This window comes from Propithecus coquereli, unplaced genomic scaffold (genome assembly GCF_000956105.1).
Source record: "Propithecus coquereli isolate 6110/MARCELLA unplaced genomic scaffold, Pcoq_1.0 Scaffold148, whole genome shotgun sequence".
Lineage (NCBI taxonomy): Eukaryota > Metazoa > Chordata > Mammalia > Primates > Indriidae > Propithecus > Propithecus coquereli.
Window position 1 is genome coordinate 743377 of NW_012139191.1, and position 24761 is coordinate 768137.

The window sequence follows — 24761 nt, forward strand, 5'->3', positions numbered from 1 at the left end:
TTTCTAACTCCCCACAGTTCTGGTCCAACTGTTTTAAAATACCTGGGCAGAGGATTTGGAAAATGGCATCGAAGCAGGAAGAGAATCTGGCACCTACCCCCCGGCCCCAGCCCTGGTCTCCCGCCCCACCTCCACCCAGAGCCTGAGAGAGGCTCTTTTGAGCAATTATGGAGTAAAGTTACATCAGAATATACATTAAGGAGAATATTTTCAATAATGAGAATGCTGCTAATTATATCTTTTCTTTTTAACACGACGCAGAACATTTTACAGCAGCCCTGAGACCAGCCGTGCGCCCAGCAGGGAGCGTCATATTCCGCGCACACTTGTAAAGGCCATGACAGGAGGCTGCGTGATATGAGGTGTGAGAAATGAAAACTTTATGTGCATACAAATTTAGATTTTTAAAATATTTTCACTAGGGGCATAAATAAAGAGAAATTAGACCACTGGGATTTCAGAAAACGAGAATACAGACTGTGATTTTTGTTTTAAATTTTAGTACTTAGAGTACACCTTATACCTAAGGAGTAAATAATCCAGCAAAAGTCACCAAAAGTAACACTTCAGTTTTAACTTTATACTTTTCACATATAATTTAAGCTATTTGGTTAGAGGAAGGAGAGAAAAGTGTGTACATTTTAGTGAAAGAAAGAAGGGAGGAAAATGTATGAACACAGGAAACACCATATATTTTTTTATGATGCAGCCTTTACATATATATACAATGAGCGCTACCAAGAAAAGTTTATATAAATATAATTTTCATAAATTTAAAGGTATTTTAAATATACTACCAACGCTATTTTCGAAAATCTTCCACAGTGATTCGCTCATTATAAAAATACTACAGCAAGGTTGAATTTTAGCATGAACACTCACATACCCACTACCTAGATTCTATCATTAATATTCAATCATCCAGCCTGAGCAAGAGCGAGACCCCATCTCTACTAAAAACAGAAAGAAATTAACCGAACAACTAAAAATATATAGAAAAATTTAGCCGGGCATGGTGGCACATGCCTGTAGTCCCAGCTACTCGGGAGGCTGAGGCAGGAGGATCACTTGAGCCCAGGAGTCTGAGGTTGCTGTGAGCTAGGCTGATGCTACGGCACTCCTGGGCAACAGAGTGAGACTCTGTCTCAAAAAAAAAAAAAATTCGATCATATTTGCTTTAGTACATATTTATCCATCTATCAATCTATTAATTCATCTTACTGCTTTATGCATTTCAACATAAATTGCAGCTATCCCCCTTAATACTTCAGCCTGCATACCACTGGAGTTCAATATTTTAGTCTTTATGTATAATTGACCTGTAGTGATATCTTAAGATCTGCTGCTGGGTTTTGACAAATGTGTACACACGTGTTATCAAAACCCCTATCAAAATAAGAAACATTAATATCACTCAGAAGGTTCTTCATGCTCCTTCCTAGCGGATTCCCGTTGCCATCCCCACAGAAAATCATTCTCCTGATTTCCTCTCACCATAGGTCAGATCTGCCTGTTCTAGAATTTCATAAAACAGAATCATACCATATGTACTCGTTTGTGGAATGTTTCTTTCACTCTGCATATAGTTTTTTGGTCGCATGCATGTTGATGCATGCTATCAGTTCATTCCTTTTTATTGCTGAGTAGTGTTTCATTGTATAAATATGCTACAGTTTATCCATGCATCTGTTGATGAACATTTGGGCTGTTTCCAGGTTTGGGCTATTACAAATAAAGCTGCTGTGACCAGTAGCGTACAAGTCTTTGTGTGGATGTGTATTTTCATTTACCTTGGGTAAATACCTAGGAGTAGGATTTTGGGGTCATAGGCAGGAATATATGTACTTTCATAAAAAACTGCTACACCTTTTTTTTTTTCCAAAATAGTCGTACCATTTTATATTCTCACCAATATTGGGTATGGTCAGTCTTTTTATTTTCTGCTAATCTGGCAGGTGTGTAGTGGTATCTCATTGTGGTTTTAATATGCATTTCCCTGAATTCCCAGATAATGTTAAGGACCTTTTCATGTGCTTATTTGTCTGCTGGCATTCTTAATTTGTGAACTGTTGTTCAACTATTTTGCTCAATTTTATTTATTTATTTATTTATTTATTTTTGAGACAGAGTCTCACTCTCTTGCCTGGCCTAGAGTGCCGTGGCGTCAGCCTAGCTCACAGCAACCTCAAACTCCTGGGCTCAGTGATCCTCCTGCCTCAGCCTCCCAGGCAGCTAGGACTACAGGCACACGACGCCCTGCCCGGCTAATTTTTTCTATTTTTAGTTGTTTGGCTAATTTCTTTCTATTTATAGTAGAAACGGGGTCTTGCTGTTGCTCAGGCTAGTCTCGAACTCCTGAGCTCGAACAATCCTCCTGCCTCGGCCTCCCAGAGTGCTAGGATTATGGGCGTGAGCCACCACGCCTAGCCTGCTCAATTTTAAATTGGTATGTTTGTCATTTTATATTGAGCTTGTAGAAGTTCTTTATATATATCCTAAGTACCCATCCTCCACCAAATAAATATTTTGCAAATATTTTCTCCCAGAATGTGATTTCTCTATTCATTTTCTTATTGGTATCTTTTGATGAGCAGAATTTTAAAAATGTAACTTCTCGAGTTTTTCTTTTTTAAGCATTGCTTTCTGTAACCAGTTAAAGAAATCTCTACCTAGTCCCAAGTCATGAAGATATTGTTTTCCTTTAAAAGCTTTATGATTTTAGCTTCTGTATCAAAGTCTATGATCCATCTCAAACCAATTTAGTATATGAGGTAAAACAGAGGTTAAGATTCATTTATTTTCCGATATGGAGCATATCCAGTTATTCCAGCACGATGTCTTGCAAAGACTTTCTCCATTGGATTGCTTTGACACCTGCCTCAGAAATCACATGGCCAATTAAGTGAAGATCTGTTTCTAGGGTGTTCTGCTCTGTTGATTTATTTTTTGTTAATGCCATATCACATAGTTTTAATTATCAGTTTTATAGTAAGTGTTAAAGTAGTATGACTTCACCAACTTTGTTCTTACTCAAAATTATTTTCTTTCTTAGAAGACTCTTGCATTTCTATAATATGTACATGTTAGAGTCAGCATATACATTTCCACAAAAATTCTGCTATAATTTTGATTGAGCTTGTACTGAATCCATAAATCAACTTAAAACAAACTGGCATCTTAACAATATTGAATCTCTCAATCCATGATCATGGTATCTCTATTTATTTAGGTCTTCCCTAGTTTAGAAGTATTTTCTAACTTCTCTAGTGATTTCTTCCTTGACCAATGAATGATTTAGATGTGTGCTGTTTAAATTTTAAATATTTGTGGATTTCCTGGATACATTTTTGTTATTGATTTATAATTTAATTTCACTGTAGACAGAGAATATACTCTGTGATTTCAATCACTTTATGTTTATGGAGACCTGTTTTATGATCCATCATATAGTCTACCTTCGTGAACACACCAAGTGCACCTCCAAAGAATGTGCGTTCAGCTAGCTGTAGTGTTCTGTAAGTCTCAAGTATCAGGTAGGTGAAAGTGGTTGAGAGCGTTATTCAGATCTTCTATGTTGTTCATGATTTTTGCTTAGTTGTTCCATCACCTGCTAAAAGAGCACTGTTGAAATCTGCAACTATGATTGTGAACTTCTCTATTTCTTTTACTCTCCAATTTTGCTTCATGTATTTTGAAGCTCTGTTATTAGGTTAAATACACATCTATGATTGTTTTCTCTTCTTTATGAATTGACCCTACTATCGCTGTGAAACATCCCTCTTTATCTTTTCTAATTCTTTGCCTTAAAGTCTATTTTACCTAGTGTTAAAAAAGGTCACTCCAACCTTTTTAGGCTTACTGTTTGCATGGTATGTCTTTTTCCATCCTTTCATTTTCAACCTATCTCTGTCTTTATAATTAAAGCGTGCCATGAAGAGAACATATACCCAGGTATTGTCTTTTTTTAAATCCATTCTGACATTCTCTGCCTTTTAATTGTAGTGCTTAGTTTATTATCATATAAAGTAAGTATTGATAAGGTTGAACTGGGTTAAACCATTTTGTTAACTTTTGTTTTTTCCCTCTATTTTTTGTGTTTATAGTCCTCTTTTCTTGCCTTCTTTTGGGTTATCTGGATCTTTTCTAGAATTGCATTTTATCTATTAGCTTTTTTAACTATATCTTTTACCTTATGTTTTTAGTGGTTACCCTAGGGATTACAAAGTGCATCCTGAACTTATACATCTACTTAGTGTTAATACCATACCATGTCACATTAAATGCAGAAATGTTGCAATCTTATAGGGGCCATTTACCACCCCTTCACTGTTCCTCTATGCTAGAGTTATCATAGGTATTATATCAATATATGCAAGACTATGCAAGACGGTGCTACACGATTTGCTTTAGGCAGATACACACACACAATTTTTTTTTTTTTTTAGAAAGTAGCTGGAAAAAAATATTTTAAACTTACCCAGTTATTTGCCCAGGTAACATTCCTTCCAACAGATCAAGTTTCCCTCTCGTGTTTTTCCCTTTACCCTTTGGAACCTCCTTTGGCATTTCTTTCCAGCAAACCTGACAAATTGTCTTCATGTTCTTTTATCTAAAAATGTATTTTGCCTTCATTGTTGAAGCAATGAAGCAAATATTTTGTTGGATATAGAAGTCCGAGTTGACAAGTTTATTTTCTTTGAGCCTTTTAAAAATACTGTTCCACTCTCCTCTGGCCTCCATAATTTCTGAGGAGAAGTCCGCAGACATTCAAATCATTGTTGCTCTAGAGGCGAAGTATTGTTTTCCTCATGTGGCTTTCAGTATTTTCCTTTTATCTTTGGTCTTTAGCAGTTTGAATATGATGTGCATAGGTGTATTTTCATCATATTCATCCGGCTTAGAATTTGCTGAACTTCTTGAGATTGTAAATTTTTCTTTTGCCAAATTGGGGGAACATTTGGCCATTATTTTTCAAATTTTTTCCTATCTCTCTTTTCCTTTTGGAATTCCACATATGCATATATTAGACATTTTGATATCGTTCCACAGGTCCTTGAGGCTCTGTTTATTTTTTTAATCTTCTCTCATCTTTAGGTTAGATAATTATTACTGTTCTATTTTCAAGTGCATAGAATTTGAGAACATGAGAATGATATAATTGCATTCACTGTGGCTGATCTTTGAAGGGTTACTGTGAACTAAACAAAAGCTAAAAGAAACATGCAGCTCCAATTTTCAGAGGAAACTGTCCTAACTAGAGATGTCCTATCCCAGTTGAAATTCAAAGGAATAAGGAAACTACTACTAATGAGCAACTATTAAATATCAGGAACTACACTGACACTTTCACATATTCCACTGTTTTTAATCCAGATCACAGCCCATTAATATAGCTATTGCTGTCCACATTTTATAGATAATGGTAAAGAGGAACAAAAAAGTAGCTTGTTCCACCAGCTTAAGACCTGGGACTTTAACTTAGGACTCCCATTATAGCTCTTTCTACCACATTTCTCATTAAAAATAAGTAAATAAATAAGAGAATCATCAAGAATTAGACATGTCAGCTCACCTGATTTCCTTTTGTAACAAGATTAGTATATAAGTAGATACTGGAAGTATGGGGGATAGAGTACATTAGGATTTCAGCGAAGCATCTGTTGGAGATAATATAGTATTAGGGACTAAGCATTAAGGCTCTAAAATAGACAAATCTTTTAAATGCTACGTCTACCACTTACTCTTTATGTGACTCTGTCCAAGCAATTTTAACTAAGTGATACCTCCTTCATTTCTTAAAATGGGAACTATAATAGTAACTATCTCATCAGGTTTTACTGACTGAATAGGAAAAATATACATAATGCATTTAGCACAGTAGCTGCCACAGAGTAAGTACTGAATTAATGTTAGCTATTAAGACATGACATCTCTTCTGGACAAAAGATGAAATAATCTGAAATAATAATGATGAAATAATATTAAATACTGTAAACAACAATTGTTAACCCCATTCTGTTCAACTTCTATCAGTATCTGCTTTGTTTTATAATTTTCCAATTATCTTCTAGAAAAGAAAGACTATAATGAGGTCACTAGAGAATTATACCAAACTGCTGACTCAAAAAGAAATATGCTTGTTATTTACAACAGAAAAACACCGGAAACTACAGAAGTGCATTCATAGGGGATTGCTTAAATAAATTATGGCCAGACTATATGCGCCCAATAAAAAACGTTTTTGGCACACCACCTCATTGCATGGGGAAATGCTTATTTCATATACAAGATAACCATAATTTTGCATATGTTGTATAGGAGAAAAAAAGATTAGAAGGAAACACATCGAAAGATTAACATGATTCTTTACAGGTGGTGGGGTTACAGATTATTTTGATCTCCTTATTCATTACTGTATTTCTTTTCTATAATTTGTAAGAATTCTTTTTATAATGGAAAAATATTTTCAGAAAATAAATCTGTGTAGTTTTATGTACCCTTATTGGCTTTATATCAAGGTTCTTTGGCTCTTCAGACCTAAAGCTTTCGTCTCCAACACAGGGATATGAAGAAATGTTCAAACACTAGAGATGTTTAGGGAAAAGACAATGTGGGGATAAGAGAGGCCATAATAACTATCTTATGTCTCTTCAACCTATTAACAAATATCTTAACTATCATTTGGGAAAAGGTTAAATCTTTTCAACAGTATTTGGATTCATGGTCAGATTTCCATTTTGAATGGGATGGGTTAATAAGGACCCATTCTGGGAGACAGAGCTATCCTAAGGTGACCAGAATAGGCTCCCTCAAGTAAGCTCAATAAATATTTGTTAGCTGAACAAATGGTAGGAAATTGCTGAGTACCAGGGTGCTCAGACACGTCCCCAACACTGCACAGGGCGCTCCGGCAGTAATGGGTGACTGGCCTTTCAGGCACCTCCCAGATCTAAGAGACTATGAGAGTTTTGGTACACGCTGTCTGATTTAGGGTTTAGCGGATGGCAAATCCTCATTCAATCCCAATTATGACAACACTGTGCTGGAAAAGTTTGGTCTGCTTCATGACAGTTTTCCAGATACCAACAGTAAAAACAGAAAGTGCCTATCATCTTATAATGGTGCTCTATCTTCATTTACCTGTAGCAAACCCTTCAAGAAGGCCTTTTAGCAGGTAAGAGGTACTTACATTTTATATCAGAAGGGGGGAAAAAAAAAAAAAAGGAAGGGAAGGGAAGGGAGAAAAACCTAAAACAAAAGCTAGAGAAGGCATTTTAGTTGAGCTTGGAAACAAAAAACAAAAACATATTATTCTAAGAGAAGCTCTGTATCAGAGATTCACAATCCTGGTTTGCAACACATGTAAGTTTCTTAGGTATCACAGAATGTTAAAAAATCAAATTATATTTCATTTTGCTTAAGTTTATAAAAGAGAAGTTACCCTAGGTTATTTCCAGAAGGAGGAGGGGTACTGATAATGAGGAGGAAGGATTAAAATAAGAACTCCAGGAAAGCAAGGAGAAGGCCACAAGATTGTAGAAATCTACCACCTCAAACTCTCGGCCACTGTTTCAAGCATATCTGATCCACGCTCCAAATCCAGGGCAGATTCTATGCCCTCTATGTTAACAAGCCACCCAGGCTTTAATGAAACTTCAAGACCTAAAAGGTTAGCCAAGACCTCATCCAAGACAACTCCATACCTGCCCAAACTCTCCTTCCCCATCTCCCACCACCGTCCTCCCGGAACATTCCTAAGGGTCTGGGAGCTGAGGGGCATTCTCCACCCCGGCATCATCCCCTCCTGGATTCTGGGTGTTTGGGTTGGAAGCGATTCCAGCAGAGATTTTTCTTCTCGGATATAGCTCACCTCTAACTGGAGACATCTGGATGCCTACCTGGACCATCACCCCATCACCTCCCACCCCCACGACAGCAGCCACTTTGCTTCTCAGGGGCATAGAACCCACTCAGATTTCCCTGGTTCCAGAAAGAAACTACAGTTACTCAGTCATCGTGACTGTTAGTCTGAGGAAGTCAAGAAACTCTGAAAGATGCTGAGTGTTGCGAATAACACACATACAGATAGCTTTCACACGACACATGACCGCCAGAGGCACAGGTCGTCTCCCATGCTGACTGGACGGCACCTGCGGGAGGCAGAAAGAACTTATCTCATAGCAGATGGACTTAAATCCCTGTTGCCTTAACTCCTTTTTGGAACAGGGCAAGGCATTACAAATAATCCAATTCAGTCCTCCAGCCATTAAAATGAAAGAATCATCCTCAGGTCAGCTGGGCCTGTGTGTCTGAGCTGGAAGGGCCTGGGCCCCTTCTTGCCCAGTGGTCTTGACACCACACCCTGAGGAACCGGGGCTCAGAGAAGGCTCCAGGGAAGGCTCCCGAGGCCCATGTACACAGGGGGGTTCTGTACTACTGCATTTGAAAAGGGGCTTTATTGCTGTAAAAAAAAATTAAACCACAGATCTAGTAAAACTCTTTTATCTTATAGATGAAGAACAGACCCAGAGAGGTTGGGTGATTCACACAACATCACACAGCTAGTGTATCACAACGCTGCAAGATAAAGTTACAGTCTAAGGTTTCCGGGATATTAACATTACCACCCCACCAAGTAGTTTCATTTTTAGGTTAATTCTGTATATACACGTTACCCATTTTAAACTGTGAAAACTACATTAGCATCCAGGTGACCTCTGGAACCAAAGGGCCAAGAAAGAAGCAGGTACAGACCTCACCATCATTCCTCCCTCTTCTCTGTCCTCTTATCCTTCCCACATCCCGAGAAAATCCTCCTCTGCCAGGCAATGACTTCATCATTTTCCTTCTCACTAATTTGAATACTCTTGTGGGAGAGCCAAACAAAAAATGAAAATGATGAATGACTCCTTGTGCAATGCAGAAAAAATGTGGCGTCTGGGATCTCAAAGTGACGGAATACCCCTCATGCAGAAACAGAACATGCTTCTCTCCCAAACAAAAAGCAGAAACAAAGGCATTTCACAGCTTAGAGAGTGTTTGGCCAAATGGTAGGTGTGCAAAAGATTTTAAAGGGGCAGGTGAAAGCAAATCAACTCTCACCTCCAAAGCAGGTAAGTGTTTTATTTGAAAGAAAAATAAAAGTTTTTCTAAATGAGTCACAAAGCAAAGTTGGGGGAAAATAGAAATGGGGGAGAGAGATGCTTATTAAGTAGAAGGAAAAATATCTGCTTGGTTACCCAACACTTTTTTTTTTTTTTTTTTGCACATTTACAGATTTTTTACTAAAATACTGTTCATCACACTCATGGTTACAGTCACTCTAGCTCTTCTGTACAGTAAAACTTATGATGTTTCAGGTTGTCCAACAGTGAAATGATGTTCAGCCGAATGGACTGAAGGTTCCTATCCCCGACCAAATCCACATGTTGAAATCCTCACCTCCAGCGTGATGGCGTTCGAAGGGGGGACCTCTGGGAAGCGATCAGGTCGTGAGGGTGGAGCCCTCATAAATGGCATTAGTGCCCTTATCTCTGAGGCCCCCAGAGAGCTCTCCCACCCTCTTTCCACCACATGAGGATCCGTAAGTTGGCAGACTGCCACCTGGGAGAGAATCTAACCACGCCAGGTAGCACCTCAATCTCAGACTTCCAGCCTCCGAAACTGCTAGAAATAAATTTCTGTTGTTTATAAGCCACTCCATAGACAGTACTTTGTTACCGCATCCCAAACTGACTAAGACATCAACGCTGAGAGCGAGACTGAGAAGGTTCAGTTGTAATAAAAATATTAGCTAAATAGAACACACTGTAACCATCATAAAATGGTAAACATCACAATAAGTTCGCCCTACTTAAAAATCAGTTACAAGATGTAAAAACAAATATCCCAGAACACTAAAAATTAATGTGGAGGCATCTCTAAAAAAATAATAGGCCAATGAATAATTCAACTTCAGCAGCGTGGCATGCGAAAGGTTAACTTACTCAGGTGTTGAATTGGAACAACAAAAGAAGAATTTGATGGAGAACTTGCCAGGATAACCCTTCAGTCATGACCGCTGCCAAAGTCAAAGGCTAGAGTTATATTCTAAACCTTAATTTAGAAGTAAACATTAAAACAAAGGTTTTTAAAAATTCTCCAATAATTTTCACTTTTAGAATACCAAATTGGCTCATAAAAATACTCGCAATTATTCTAAAGCAATCAACTTCTTAAAACCCTTTACTTCACAATTACGCTAATATCCCATTAATTTGGGACACTTACCAATGTATTTACTCTTTGCTCATTACCTGCGTGCACATTAAGAGTACACCAATAACACAATACAGGCATTAATATGTAAAACATCAACAAAAGCCATCTGGAAAGCTAATGAATAATCAAGGGATTTCAAATTAAACTACAGAATTTTCCCTTAGAATCTTTAGGACAACACTGTCAAGCTCAATCTATTCACTTCGCCTCCAGAATCAATTTTTCAAACTTTATGACAGGTCTAATCGCTTCCACCTGTGTCTCCAGCTTGACTCTTGACTGGCATGCTACCAGCCAGGGTGGAAATGTAGACAAAGACCCCTATTAGGATCCGGCTGTTTCTCTACTGTGAGGTCACTCAGCCATTAAATTAGTTCCAGCCCAATTTCTGTCCTCTCGGGCCTCGGCTTCAGGAGAGGAGGGTGCAGAGTAGAGTGAGTCAGCGGAGCAGAATCAGAAGGGAAGGAAAGGGGGAAGGCGTTTGGGGCTGACTAGGTGCGTGTGCGTAGGGCGGAAAAGCTGCACACTCTGAAATCCAAACACTGTCTTCCTTAAATTTTCGTGGCTATGCTCCCCAGTGCAATTGCCCCCACCCTATTTTTTTAATGCTGTTTTATGGGCTTGTGCTTCCTTTTCTTTCCCTTCGCTTGTAGAAAGTCAACTGTCTCCCATACGTTTCCTCAACTAACATGAGGCTGATTCACAAATCTAGCTCAGCCCTCTAAGGGCATTGTAGGTCACCCCAAGATCGAGAGGCTGGCTGGTGGAAGCTGACATAGGAGCATCGCTGAGCTGAAGGTGCTGGAGAGCATCTCCTGTTCCAATGCCCCTGACCTCACAGCTGAGGGCAAGGCCCAGGGAGGGGACACTGCCAAGGTCACAGAAAAGTCTTAGTTCTAGCATTTTCCCTATGAGACTGTGAGCTTTATGGCATCAGGAACAAGGCCCAACAGGAGGTAACTGCCCAAAAAAGACTGACTGGCCAGTCCACCTCCCCCCCCAATCATGTTATCTGCTGTGCCCACTTCCCTTCTGCCCAGACCAAGAACGGTGTACACAACTCTACGAGCTGGAGCACACACTGGGACCTGCTTTTGCAAATGCACCATAAGACAAGGGGGGGCATCTTCTCCATCTTTCTCTCTCCAGTGCCTAACACAGTGCTTGGCATGCAGGAGGCACTCCATAAATGCTTATCCCATGAAGTGATGAAGGCAAACTAAAGCCTGAAAAATCAAGGGACAATAACAAATAAGAAATAAGCTTATTTAATAAGAAAATATAAAATAGTCTTTACAAATAAAAACATCCAACCCTTGGCCAGTTTACTCAGCACGTAGAAGTATGCAAAGGAAATTAGTATAAACAATCTTATGCTCATCTGGCTTCACATGCAAGTTGTTTCAATATCTGACAGAGACTTGGTATCAGTCAATCAAAAAAGATACTCTCGGTCAAATAAAAGACAATTCCAAAAATAACACAATGACTCAGTTATCCCAAGCACCTGTGTTCCACAGTCTAGCCTCATGCTGTTCCCACAGCAGAGGGTCTATCGTCACTTAACAGGAGATTAAATACAATGTGCCATGATTCCACCACACTAAGGCACGGTGGGTGCTTGGAGGGGCTTTTCCAGCAGTGACGATGGATTTGCAGTGGCCCATCCAGACCCCCTTGCCCAGACCCACCACCACCAACAGCTCACATTTGCAAAGGGCTTCCTGAGCTGCAGCTGTGGGTCGTCACCATGGAACAAAGGGAAGTGCACTGGCCCAGATGCAGTTCTGAACCCAGGCCCCTGGGGCTCTCCCCAACCAGCTGAGCTAACTGGACACAGGGAAATCTACCAGGAAATACCACAGAAAGAAAAATACTGGCCTCTAAAGGCGAACAAAACCAGCACTGCACAGAGCATCGCATCCCAAAGGTGTTACCCTGACAATAGAGCAGAAAAAACATTTCATGGTCAGGAAGACACATCAGAGCAAATGACTAGAGCAGGGGATAAAGGATGAAATTACCTCTTCTAACCAAACCAGTTGGGCAGCATACCCACGCCAGACTATGCCGAGGAAACAACACTCACTCCCATGGTTGTGACTCTTCCCTTTCGCAGGGGAGACACTCAGTTATCAGCAAGTAACACTCACACTTCCGTCTGCAACTTCCAGATTCACGAGGTGGAGGTGGCCGTGGTTCAAGACAAGCCTGCTCGCACACACAGAGGTCAAACGAAAGCTTTCAACTTCTACGTCAGCACCACAGTTGTTCAGCTGGGTTTGCAGTCAAAGAAGAAACCATAATGTCCTCCAAAATACTTGTCAGAAGAGAAATTTCTAGATCCTCCTAGATTTATAATAATCTAAGAAAAATGCCTCTAATGACCTTGAGTACGCAGTGAAACAAAATGAGTGTTACAAATCAAATAATTATCTTCACCCATGATTTTAAATTTGGCCGGTAGTGGGGCTACGATAGTGTGTATACTACTTTAAAGGCCTCCACCTATTTTTCTTAGGAGTCTGAAAAACTGAAAGTACATGTCTGAAACAAAGGTTGCTAACTGTCTCCCAATAGCTACCCTCCACTCCACCTTAGCAATAGAAGTCTGATTTCCAGCTGGATCCATGGATGCCTAGTATAAAAGCCACATTTACTTCCCAGCCTTTTTTGTAGGTAGATAGGTCACCTGACTAGGTCCTGGCCATGGTATATAAACAAAAAGGTCATGTGCAACTTCCGGGAAAGCCCACACAGGATGGGGGTGCAGCCTTCTTTACCCCTCCTCCCGCTCATTGGCTCATATAAGAACAAAAACATTGGGGTCGCCCCTTGGACATTTTCTGAGGACAGCAGAGCAACCCAACTGGGTCCTCGACATTGTGGGCCAACACACCAACTCTGGGCTGCCCATCTCAGCCCATTTCATCTGCAGGAGAGAAAAATAAACTTCCATCCTGTTTAAGCCACTTTTATTTTGGGACCTCTGTTGCACACAGCTGAACCTAATCCTAATTGACCTAGAAACTGGCACCTGAACAGGACTGCTAGGTCTTAGACCTTGTGCACACCACCAGTAACAAGGCCTAAAATGCAGCCTGATACAGAGGAGCTGGGCAGGGGGCAACTGGCAAGGGCACAGGTCACACAGGTTCTCCACTGATAACTGGTGTCAGGCAGCAAAGCCTCTGATCAAGCCCCGGCCTTCCTATATGTTGGGAGGTAGACCAGGTGTCCGTTAGACACTATATCCTTACAGGAAATAGTTCTGAACATTCAAAGTGTCAATGTTTGTTGGTCCTTGACACTCTTAGCAAGGTTTGATAAAAGAGAAATGACCTCCAACTACAGCTAACCAGGCCCAAGAAGGTGGAAAAGAATACAGATTTGATAAGAAAGGAGCTCTCTGGCTGCAACCGGGGATCTAAGTTGAGCCTGCGGGGCTGTCCCTGCGGCCCCAGCAGGAGATAAGACAGATGCTTGGCCACATAGAGCCCAGGATCCTTGTGCCAAAGATGTGATTAAGGGCCTGGCCTTTCACCCACGCCCACTGTTTCATTTGGCCCAAGGGAGCCACCATTAAATTGGGAGGGAAGGGGATGGCAGAGCATTGAGGCTTTTAAAAGACCAGAGTTTCTGGGCTGAAAAACTGTCTAGACAAGATCTTTGATGGTTACTCACATGGAACCAATCAGAAGCAAACAGACTAGAGGCCTACTAAAGTTTCGAGAGACTTATATCTCCACAGAAACCATAAGGCTGGCCCATAAAAAGCTATGACTGTTCAGTCCCCAAAACAACCAGATTCCAATCCTCCCAGGAAGCGAGTGTGAGAAGCCCATGCTCACCAGTGTCCACCTCAGACGCCATACAGGGAAGACCCTCCCAGAGGGCAAAGCCACGACCCCAAAGGACGCCGGGCAAGACAGTTCTTCCTGGAGGGCACAACCTGGACTATCACAGGGCGACCAGGAGACTGATCGATCACCAATTCGGGGTGCAAGGGGACCGATGGTCCTGATTTCTATGACAGCAGCGTGGGACAGGGTGTATTGGGGGCAGAGAGCTCGTCTGTTTTAAATACCAGATTGCCAGACCTCAACGGGCCACATCCAGCCCCGAGAGAGAAAACTGTACATGACCCAGAGAGCCTGAATCTTACCGCGAGGAAGGAAATGAACGGGCTATCAGAGCTGTCTTCCTTGAGGAAGGGGTGAGAGTTTTCTGTGGAGGGGAAGAAAGGGGCGTGTGGACATGTGAGACCTCGGCGGAAGCTGCGGGTTGCTCCCCGCTGTGTACTCTCCCCATCTTGCTTAGGAACAGAACGGCCAATTTTTAACTGGCGCAAGCCCCGTAATAGGCGAGTGTAGACTGAGGAAAAAAGATTTTACAAACCTTATAATCAAGATCTATATCTAACTTAAATTTCACTTCTACTCCAGCCCATTAGGAAAGAGCCACTCGATTGCCACAGAAATGATATATACCTACAAAGAGAGAAATAAGCATTGAGAACCCAGTCCACGGTTTTGAAAGTTTCTTCTTGCCGTCTAATTGGTCCATCAAAGGGATATAAAGTACCACACATTTTTTACAAAAATCCAGAGAGAGGAACAACTCCACATACCGTGGATTCTGTTGCCTGGCATTCTCTACGCTGCTGTAATACCAGCACCCGACACTGCGCCAGCAATGACCCCAAAGCGCTAAAAGATAACATATGAGATTGGTTGATACATGTAAAAAACATAAAAACAGTGTCCGGAAGGGAAAAGCTTCCAATATACATTAGCTATTATTATTACCACACAATGGATATGGCATTATGTGGTATTATTATTATCACACCCTATGGGCTATTTCCATAAGGGTAGCTCACGTACGATCAAATATAGTATTAGTTTTAGAAATATTTTTAGTTCTTATTCTTGGAACGTAACAAGCCATGCATTTCATTTATCTTTCTATCTCATGGTCCCTTTGGCACCTCTTCAAATACCTTTCCCTAAAAAAGGCTGCAGCCCCGCCAGGAACTCCTTCCCGGGCTCCCTGACGTAGTAGGCTCCTGTGAGTAACTTCACCTTGTTACAGCGGAAGAAGAGCATCTAGGATAAGTTAAGGCCAGCAACAAATATTGGTTTAATATCGGCTCTGCGCCAAGCAGAGGGATTAATAATTAACAATCAAAGCCATTTCATTCTCTGTGCTCTGCAGAGACCAGAGGAACAAAGAAGATTCCTAAACACCCTCAGAAAGACTGAAATATTTTTCTCTTTTGTAAAAATAAAAACTCTTAATCCTATGAAAGTCTCCACCTCCAGAACTGTCAAGCTCAGCTACGCTGCTTCGATGTCTGTCAAACACTATCAGAGACCCAAGTCGCTTGAGGCAGAGTACTTTTAAAAACAAAAAAAAGTTTACTATCGCAAAGGAAATTACTGATATTCGAGAGTATTAAATCAGTATATTTACACAGTTTTTTGGGGGCTGCCCTAAAACAAGGCTCGACAGCATGGCACGATGCCCAGCCATCTGAGGACACGCGACAGGACTCGGCCCTGCCACTCTCTCGGAGACCTCATGCATCTCGCTGATACACTGCCCATGACATGAGCGCCATGACCACATTTCCAATGTGCCAGATCGCACCGGCACAAAATATTCTTCACGGAAACAACAAAGATGGTCTGGAAGTACCCATATTTGTCTATTTGAATTTCACCTCCAAAAAGATTTTATTAAATAACATCTGATTTTGTGTTTAGAAAATGCAGTTACCATGTGTTACCCCTTCGATACAGTGAAGTCTTCACTTGAGGAACAGCGTTATCACAGAGTTTGTGACAAGCAAGTCATGACTGTTTCGTCCACGAGAACAGGCTTTTTCCTTCTCTCCTGGGGAGTGGTGGATGGGGGTGGGGGAGTGGAGGGAGGAGAGTTAGGGACCAGTGGGAAGAAAAAGCACCTATGACAATACAAATTAATGCAGAAAACAAGAATTGTTTGTCAACGTGGCTCACCGTCCCCTTCTCAGCCTGCTCCCTCGCTCCAGCAAGCCTCCTGCATGACTGCCTGTGCTTCCTCCGCACACTGCACACACTGAGCCCGCCCTTCTTATGGCTCTGAGTGTGACAGTCAAGAAAATGCCAGTTATATCATTACTGTATATCGACATTATTAAATTCCAGAAATTACTATTAAGAACAAAGGCCAAAACATTTCCACGCACTGAATTATGCATCTGTCTAACCACGCAGTCCCATGGGCGAAACGCCTGGAAACTGTGAATCCAGGTATTTGGGGAGTCTTTCATTCCTTTAATTTTGATTCCACATTTAGGGAAGATGCTTTTCTTAGTCCCTCCCTCTATAACTTGGCTTTTTAATCTAGAATAGCATTAATTAATACTAATTGGGAAGTTTTTAAAAAATTCCTTTCACGTTTTCCATTTTTAACCTTTAATCAATGTCCACAAAACAGAAGGAATAAAAAGGAAAATCTGCAATAAAAGTAAATTTCAAACACCCAAATGGAGTTACAGAGTGCCTAAAAAAGGTATTGGATAGGAACGTACCAAAACAGTTTTCAAAATTCAAACGTTCAACTTATTTCAATTTAACACGCTTCCATGCCATTCCAATTTGCTATTCTAATGCTCCTGCAAAACATCCTAAATGTCCAACACTGAATGTAACAGCACAAAAGTAGAACGATAACCTGAGCAATAATGCCACCTGTTAAACACTTTTTTTCATAATGTTGCAACATTATGAAGGCCTGAGTCCAGGAAGGAAGACACAAGGCACAAAAAACTGCCATTCCATAAAACGCAAATCTTTGATTAGATTACATTAACTTCTCTTCCTACATTTTAACTCTTCTAGGACAGGAAAGTACGTCTACCTTGCTAATAGGTTTGTTCAAATGCATTATTCTACAACTCCATCCCCCTCCCTTGATATTAGAGAGAATAATTACCCTAACAGGATTCCTCCAAGCAGGTGCAGAGGGGGCCTGATCAGAACTTACCCATCCAGCAGACTCATGGTCGTGGGTGTCACTTCTGCAAACAGAATTATTTTTCCAAATTGCTTGGTCTGCAGATTTTGCCGATATATCTCTAAGTTAAAATTTTCTGATGAGAAGGCCTCCTTGTCAGTAAGCACAGGTATAGAGGACGGGGTTATTTCTATCTCAGACGTGCAGGATGAAACAAATTTAAGAGAGAGCTTGCTGGATTTTATTTCTCCTTCAGGACCGACATGTTTCCCAAGCCACTGCATAAGGGGCTCCCAGATTTCCTGTGTCATAAAGAAAGAAATGAAAAGGTTGTGATTTGGCATTACATTAGATGATGGCAGCTTTTCCTTAAAATGCCATTTTGGTAACATGAGTACTTCCTAAGTCATGACCAATAAAAGCCAGGTCAACATATCCCGTACATCTAAACTATCACACAACATGATAATAAGTAGACTAAGTGCGCTTAGTCCATAAAAACAGATTGTTCAGAAACCAGGATCCAAGGAAGTAAGTTCAGTTCATTATTATACTTTCTATCTTACATTACACACTAAATTCTCAGGATTCCCCTCCAGCTCTAGAGCTCTTAAGTAATTCACCAGGCCTCTGTGCATTTTACAGAAAGCTCAAATCTTTATACTTTTGCCCACAAAGAAATTCATTATCCTATCTGGGAAAAAAATTCCAACAAAAAACCCAGGCGAAAAAGTCACAGAACACAAAGCACTAAGATACTATAACATTGAATCTCAGATTCAGGTCTTAGAGAATCTCCACTTCCTCTTGTAAAGACAAGTTGAACACGGGCTACTAACAACGGACAAACAAAATTTCACACAAGGAAAATAATGGGGTACCCCACAGCTGCTCTCTATTTGCCCCAAATGCAGTTACAAGGAGGGGGAGGAAGGCAGAACCCAGAAGAGATGCAGAGCTCTCTATTCTACCCCTGAAACCACAGCCTGGAAGAGGCTCCCCCCACCCCAGACCCCAGAGGTCCCAGAGGGCTTCTTCCAGGGTGGCTCATCAGAAATGAGGCTGGGGGTGCCATCATTCCAAGAGGCCTGCACAACATGTATTAAAACCTGTCAGTCTCAGTAAACACAGATCTATGCTGTCAGGCCATCCCCATGCAAATGCCAGGCCCTTCAAAAGACAGAACTATCCCTCCGTCCCTCCATTAACATCAGGGTTATGTCCCAAAGTTCCCTGGAGCTACAGAGGAGCAGCTTCAAAGATGAAATTTAATTCAACTAAATTCAATTGATCAACCTTTAAGACTCACTTCCAGTTTACAGAGAACACGGAGGGGAAGAGAACAAGTTAAATGACTTCAGAAGGAAGCAATGAAAAGAAATCCATGTTACAGGACAGCAGGGCTGGAATCCCCAACAAGTCAATGTCACGGGGGGATGAGAAGGGGGTGGCGGTGGGCAAGGGGACCTGGTCTAGATTAGAAGGGACTTAAAACACATAATGAAATGCGACGAGTAGTTCTTTATTAGATTCTGATTTAAATAAACTAGCTGGAAAGGACAATTAGGAAATCTGAATACTGACAGCATAGATAACAAAAAGGAATTATTGTCAGATTTAATAGGTGTCATAAGGGTACTGTGGTGATACAGAAAAACATCCTTAATTTTTAGAAATGTATATATTGTATGTCATGACATCTGTAATTTACCCCCAAAATATATAAAGCAAATAAGGCAAAATGTTAATAGTTATCAAATATATGGGATGGATTATTTGGGGTATTTGTGACGCTGTTCTTTTCCATGTTTGAGAACTATCATAACTAACAAACACAAAAGTGGTGAAATACATGTAAGCTATTATAAAAATAAGTTCAACTAAAGTATATTGGCAACCTATTCATTCAGGCCTCCTTTCAATAAGTATCACTGGATGTCTCCCACACGCAGGCATTCCTGTAGGCTCTGAGGATGGAGCAGTGAACGAAGGGGCCAAAATTCCTGTCCGTGGAGGGTTCATACTCTAGTCTAGCATGGGGGTCAGAAAATGAAAAAAATAACAATAAGCACAACATACAGAATGTTAGACAGCAATCAGTGTGCAGGAGAAATAATGAAGCAGAGAAGGGAGATAAGTGTTGGAGGCAAGCCACTTCCCATCAGACAGAAAGACCCAACTGAGAAGGCGACATTTAAGGAAAGACCTGGAAGAAGTGAGGGAGGGCGCTGTAATATAATTCGTGTAACTATGTCATTTATATTTATTTATATAAAGGGATTCCAGGGAAGGGCAAGTGCAGAGGCTCGAAGGAAAGGGCATGATCAGGGCACAGCAAGTAAAGCAGAGTGAGGCGGAAGGACCAGAGCGCCCAGGCCAGGGAGGGGGACAGGGCGGTGGTGGCCACACTGGGGAGGGCCTCGGAGGCTGCAGTGAGGGTGGGGCTTTCACTCAGGAGCAATGGGGAGCTCCCTTCTGAGGAAGGCAGTGGGATGACATAATTCTGTGACAGCCAGAACACCCCACCTGACTGTGTTGAGAGTAGACTGAAGGGGAGCAAATGCGTGCAAGCAGAGAGGTCTCTTACAAAGTCACTTAAGTCACCCAGGAGTGAGATCACTGCCTGCACCGGCACGCGGCGCACATGGTGAGAAGGGGTGGGACTCAGTACACGCTGAAGGAGAGGCTACAAGATTTGCTCACAGGTCATACTTGGGATGTTAGAGAAAATGGTGGCTCAAAAACGAGCCCGAGAGTTCCAGCCTGAACACCTGGAAGGAGAGAGGTACCACTGGAAATACCATAAAAAGAGCAGGTTTGCAGAGGAAGAGGCGGGTGATCGGCTCTGGGCATGCTAAGTGTGAGGCATCTATTAAAAATCCTTGCACTGGGATAGAAAGCTCTCAAGAAAAAAACTAATTAATAACTAATTAATTAGGGAATCGTCAGACTATAGATGATAATCTAAAGCCAGGAGAGAGCGTATGATCAATGAGAGAGGGCTATAGATAAAAAGAAAACTCAACGAGTTTATTCATTTCCTAGGGCTGCTATCACCAACTATCACAAACTGGGTGGCTTGAAACAGCAGAAATTTATTCTTTCTCGGTCTGGGAGACTAGAAGTCAGAAATCAAGGTGTCAGCAGGACCGTGTTTCCTTGGAAGGCCCAGGCCTCTTAGCTTCTGGTGTTGCTGGCGCTCCTTGGCTTACAGACGCATCACCCCATCTCTGTTGCATGGTCACATGGCGTTCTCCTCTCTGTGTCCCTGATTCTGTGTCTCTTCTCGTCTTCTAAAGACACTGTCATTGGACTAGGGACTCAACCTAATGACCTCATCTAAATTTGATGACATCTGCAAAGACCCAATATCCAAATAAGATCATATGCACAGGTTCCGAGGGGCTAGGGCTTCAAGATATCTTTTTGGGGGGCACAATTCAACCATCAATAGAGGGTCAATGATTAGACAGCAAAGAGATGAGGAAGTGTCTGCAAAGAAGATGGACAGGGAGAGAGAAAATCAAGCGTGTGTGGGGTCAGGAGGGCGTCGTGGGGGTCCCATGTGCGCAGCTTTGAAGGCAGGAAGATGCCAACTGTGCAGCCGAAAGACGGCGGAGAAGGAGCTAGGATGAGAGCAGTTTCACACCAGAGTGTGATGGGAATGGTAAAAGGAAAGAAACTGCAGGCTCCAAGAACAAAACTCTGGCTACGGGGAAAGAAGGGAATGGAGCAGTGGTTAGAGGAAGGAATGGCGTCAAAACAGGTTTAGTTTCCTTTCAATGGGAGAAATAACAGCATGCTTTCTTTATGTTGATGTGAATGGTCCCACAGAGAAAATGAGGTGAAGCAGGGGAGGGGTGGGACCTAGAGCAAGAATAGAAAGATGGGCCTTGGGAGCAAAGTCTGCTCGTCCACAGGCTGTGGTTCATGTCCCCCTCTGGGGAAACTCAGACTTGCGTCCCCACTGGGTTCCTGCCTTCCCTTGCCCCTGCTGGCCTCGCAGCCATACGGAACAACCCTGGTAACTGACCTGCATGGTGACTGCCCTGCTCCAAGGCTAAAGGAAGGTGGGAGTCCTGGTGGTGGGGGGGGGGGGCTGACGGAAGTTGTCTTCTGATGGCTTCTATTTTCTCATAAATAGGAAGCAAGATCCTCGGCTATGAGACAGGAAGAAGGAGGGGTTGGAAGTTCAAGGAGGGAGGAGCAAATATGATACCAGGGAGAGTGAGAAAAACTAAAGTAGTGGGAAAAATCATATGAGCAGAGCAGCTGGAAGCATTTGGGGTCCACTGAAGGTTAGCGAGTCTGAATTGAGAGTGAGCAGTCAGCACGATTTCATGTTTTTATCCAGCCACAGTCAGCTAGGCAGCCACGCAGGCTAGACACAGAGAAGGCAGTGAGCTGAGGGTGCACACAAAGCAGCGGCTGAGACTGGCCGGCTGCAAGGGAGGCACTGCTGGAGACAGAGAGATAAATGTGGCCGGTCCTAGTCTTCAGCGCGGCACCCCAGGACCAAACAGGCTAGGACAGCACCAGAGAGAGGCACAAAGCACCAGGGGAGCGGTGCAAAATAATGGGAGATCCTGCTTGAATGGAAACCAGAAAAGCTGTCGGAAGAAATCAAGCTCAAGTGAGCTACCAAAAGCTCAAAGCCACTGTGACAGCACTCACTTGGTCTTCAGACTACACAATACCAAGATGAATTTCAAATGGAACATTCCCTGTTCACCATTATTTCTTTGATGTGCACTCTATTGGAAGATGAAGAATGAATGAATAAATAACACACAAAGGTGATTCCCAAACCTCAAATCTGGACACCAGTTATAACCAACTCTGCTCCTAAAACTTTGGTCAATGCCCTTAAAGCACAAGACACACAGATCTGAATTTCCATCACTTTCCTCAGGACAGCTGGACGTCAGCAGGCACCACACAGGCGAAGAGGCGAATAGGTTAAACCGCAAAAATGGAGAGATGAAACTATTAACTCACTAAAACAGAGAGCTAAGAGGTTATTCATCCAATGTCAGTAGTAGGAATCCCTCATTCAAAGCTGATGAAAACCAGGATGAAACAAAAAAGAAACAACTAGCACCAAGTAGAACTTTCAGAACAGGAATAAAGCAGTGAGTCTTCTCTCCAGTAAATCATCCAGGTTGGCCGTGTATATGTCATTCATTTAAGAAATACGTACGGGGTAGCCACTGTGTCTCAAAACAGTACCACAGTGGAAAGGGAGGAGGAAGGACAGATATTGCTATGCTTTGCATGTGTCCCCCAAATTTCGTGTGTTGGAAGCTTAATCCCCAAATGAATGAGTTGATGGTATTTGGAGGTGGGACCTTTGGGAGACAGTTGGGATTGGACGGGGTCATCAGGGTGGGGCACCTGTGATGGGACTGGTGGCTTTATAAGAAGAGGAAGAGAGACCTGAGCTGGCACACTCTCATCCTCTTACCACCTGATGCCCTCCCCATGTAATAACACAGCAATAAGGCCCTCGCCAGATGCCAGTACCAAGCCTTTGGACTTTCCAGCCTCCAGAACTGTAAGCTAAATAAACCTCTAATTCTTTATAAATTACCCAGTCTCAGGTATTCTGTTATACCGACAGAAAACAGACTAGACAGATACATATACACAGAAGTACAACAGAGTATGACAAGTGCTAAGAAAATTCACTCAAACTATTCAAATATACATTTCACTTTGGCAAAGTAGGTCAACTCAACTTGCCAAATTTAATCACCTAGTCTTACCTGTATTTAAGTTGGGAGCCAGAGTCTCAAGAAATTACATCATCATTGTTATATCTACCAATTACTAAAGTAACATTCTAAATTATTTGTTTTTGAAAGCAATACTTAGACATGTATTAATACAAATCAGCAAAATAAATTAAAATGAATGAAAGCAAGGCACTCGGGTTTTTTTCTTATACTTCTTTTACATAATCTCTCAGGGCTTACTCAGAACCAAATAAATTATTCAGAACTAATATTAATAGAATCTAAATGATAAATGAAACCAGGAACCTCTTAAGAAATACAACTGTATACCACCCATAATTCTCCTTAATATTTATATTCACTACAGTCCAATGCAATTTTAAGCATGAAGTAAAACTGAATGCACGGGGAAGCACTTAGGCTCTCCCTAAACCTTCTCCCCACCCTATCATTATCCCTGGACAGAATAGAAATTCTGAATAAAATTCTGGTTTCAAGAAATATCAAAATGACTACCTGTTTGATGCAAATGTGCCTGGTATATCTTTTCAAATGCTCTCAAGTTACAATGATGACTTGAGAGCTACATAACTAGCTACTTATAATACACTTAGGGAAAAGGAATTAATTCATGACTCTTGGCTAAACTCTACTAACGACCATGAAGGCAGTGCAGGAATGTTATTGAAGTAAAAAGATTTGGATCATATATATCAAGGCAAATGGGCTGACATATAAGTAGTATTATCTACCCCACAACCCCTAACTCTTTGAACTAAACTTCCAGAGCATAGCTAAAACATCACTTATGTTGGGAAGATGTCTCTGACCCATGGCCCCACCAGATCTTTCATAAATTCTTAGTTAATTAATACTTTACAGCACTTATCACAATTAATTACATAATTTGTATAACCACTTATTCAATGTCCCACTATCTTGTTAGAATGTAAGTTCCATAAAGACAGTATATGCATGCTTCTGTCTTGTTCCCAACTGTATCCATGGCGCCCAGTACCAGGTCTGACAAATAGTGCATGCTTCATAAGCATTCACCATATACATGCATTTTAAATACCTTGCCAAGAAAAACTCTGCAAGTAACAGATAGATCAAAAGGTAAAAATTCAAAAAAGGCAATGTTAAGGTATAATCTTGACATGGATACATAAGCATCAAAAAGAAATGCAAAATCAAAAAAAAAAAAACAGAAAGAAAAAAGAAATTTTTGAAGCCAAGTAAGTTATAGTTAGTTCTGTTGAAAACAAAACAGTAAGATTCCACTTCAATGAGGTTTATAAAATCCTTCTAGTTAATGTTATTTTTTTAACATTTGAACTTCAAGAATTTAGTATTTATCTTTCTCTAAGATTTCAGGTTAATTAAACACAATTTAGGTGGAACCAACAGCTGAATGCTTTATATATAGTCCCATAAATGTAATCCTTTAAAATCAGCCATAGCACTAAGAAAATCCAGTCATTCTTAAGAAAGGTGAATATATCTTTGTTTCTTATTGGAACATGCTGCATGTAACATGAAAATCCCAAGGAATCTACAAAAAAAACACCAAAAAACAGAACTAACTTTAGCAAGGTTGCAGGATACAAGGTCAATATACAAAAATTTGGTATATTTCTATATACTGGCAATAAATATCTGGAGATTGAACTTTTTTCAAATACTATTTCCAATGGTTTGAAATATTTAGGGATATATTAAACAAAATATGTGCTAGACTTTTATGCTGAAAGCCACAAAACA

The 24761-nt window shown here is 41.2% G+C and overlaps 1 protein-coding gene across 5 annotated transcripts in view; it reads right to left on the reverse strand.

Moving 5' to 3' along the window:
* Positions 1-24761, reverse strand: part of HLCS (holocarboxylase synthetase (biotin-(proprionyl-CoA-carboxylase (ATP-hydrolysing)) ligase)) — a 230497-nt gene that overhangs the window by 140489 nt on the left and 65247 nt on the right. For all 5 annotated transcript variants that reach the window (XM_012640099.1, XM_012640098.1, XM_012640101.1 and 2 more), the window contains exon 6: positions 17293-17564. In XM_012640099.1, the coding sequence (XP_012495553.1) occupies positions 17293-17564 (272 nt within the window). The remainder of the gene's footprint in view (positions 1-17292; positions 17565-24761) is intronic.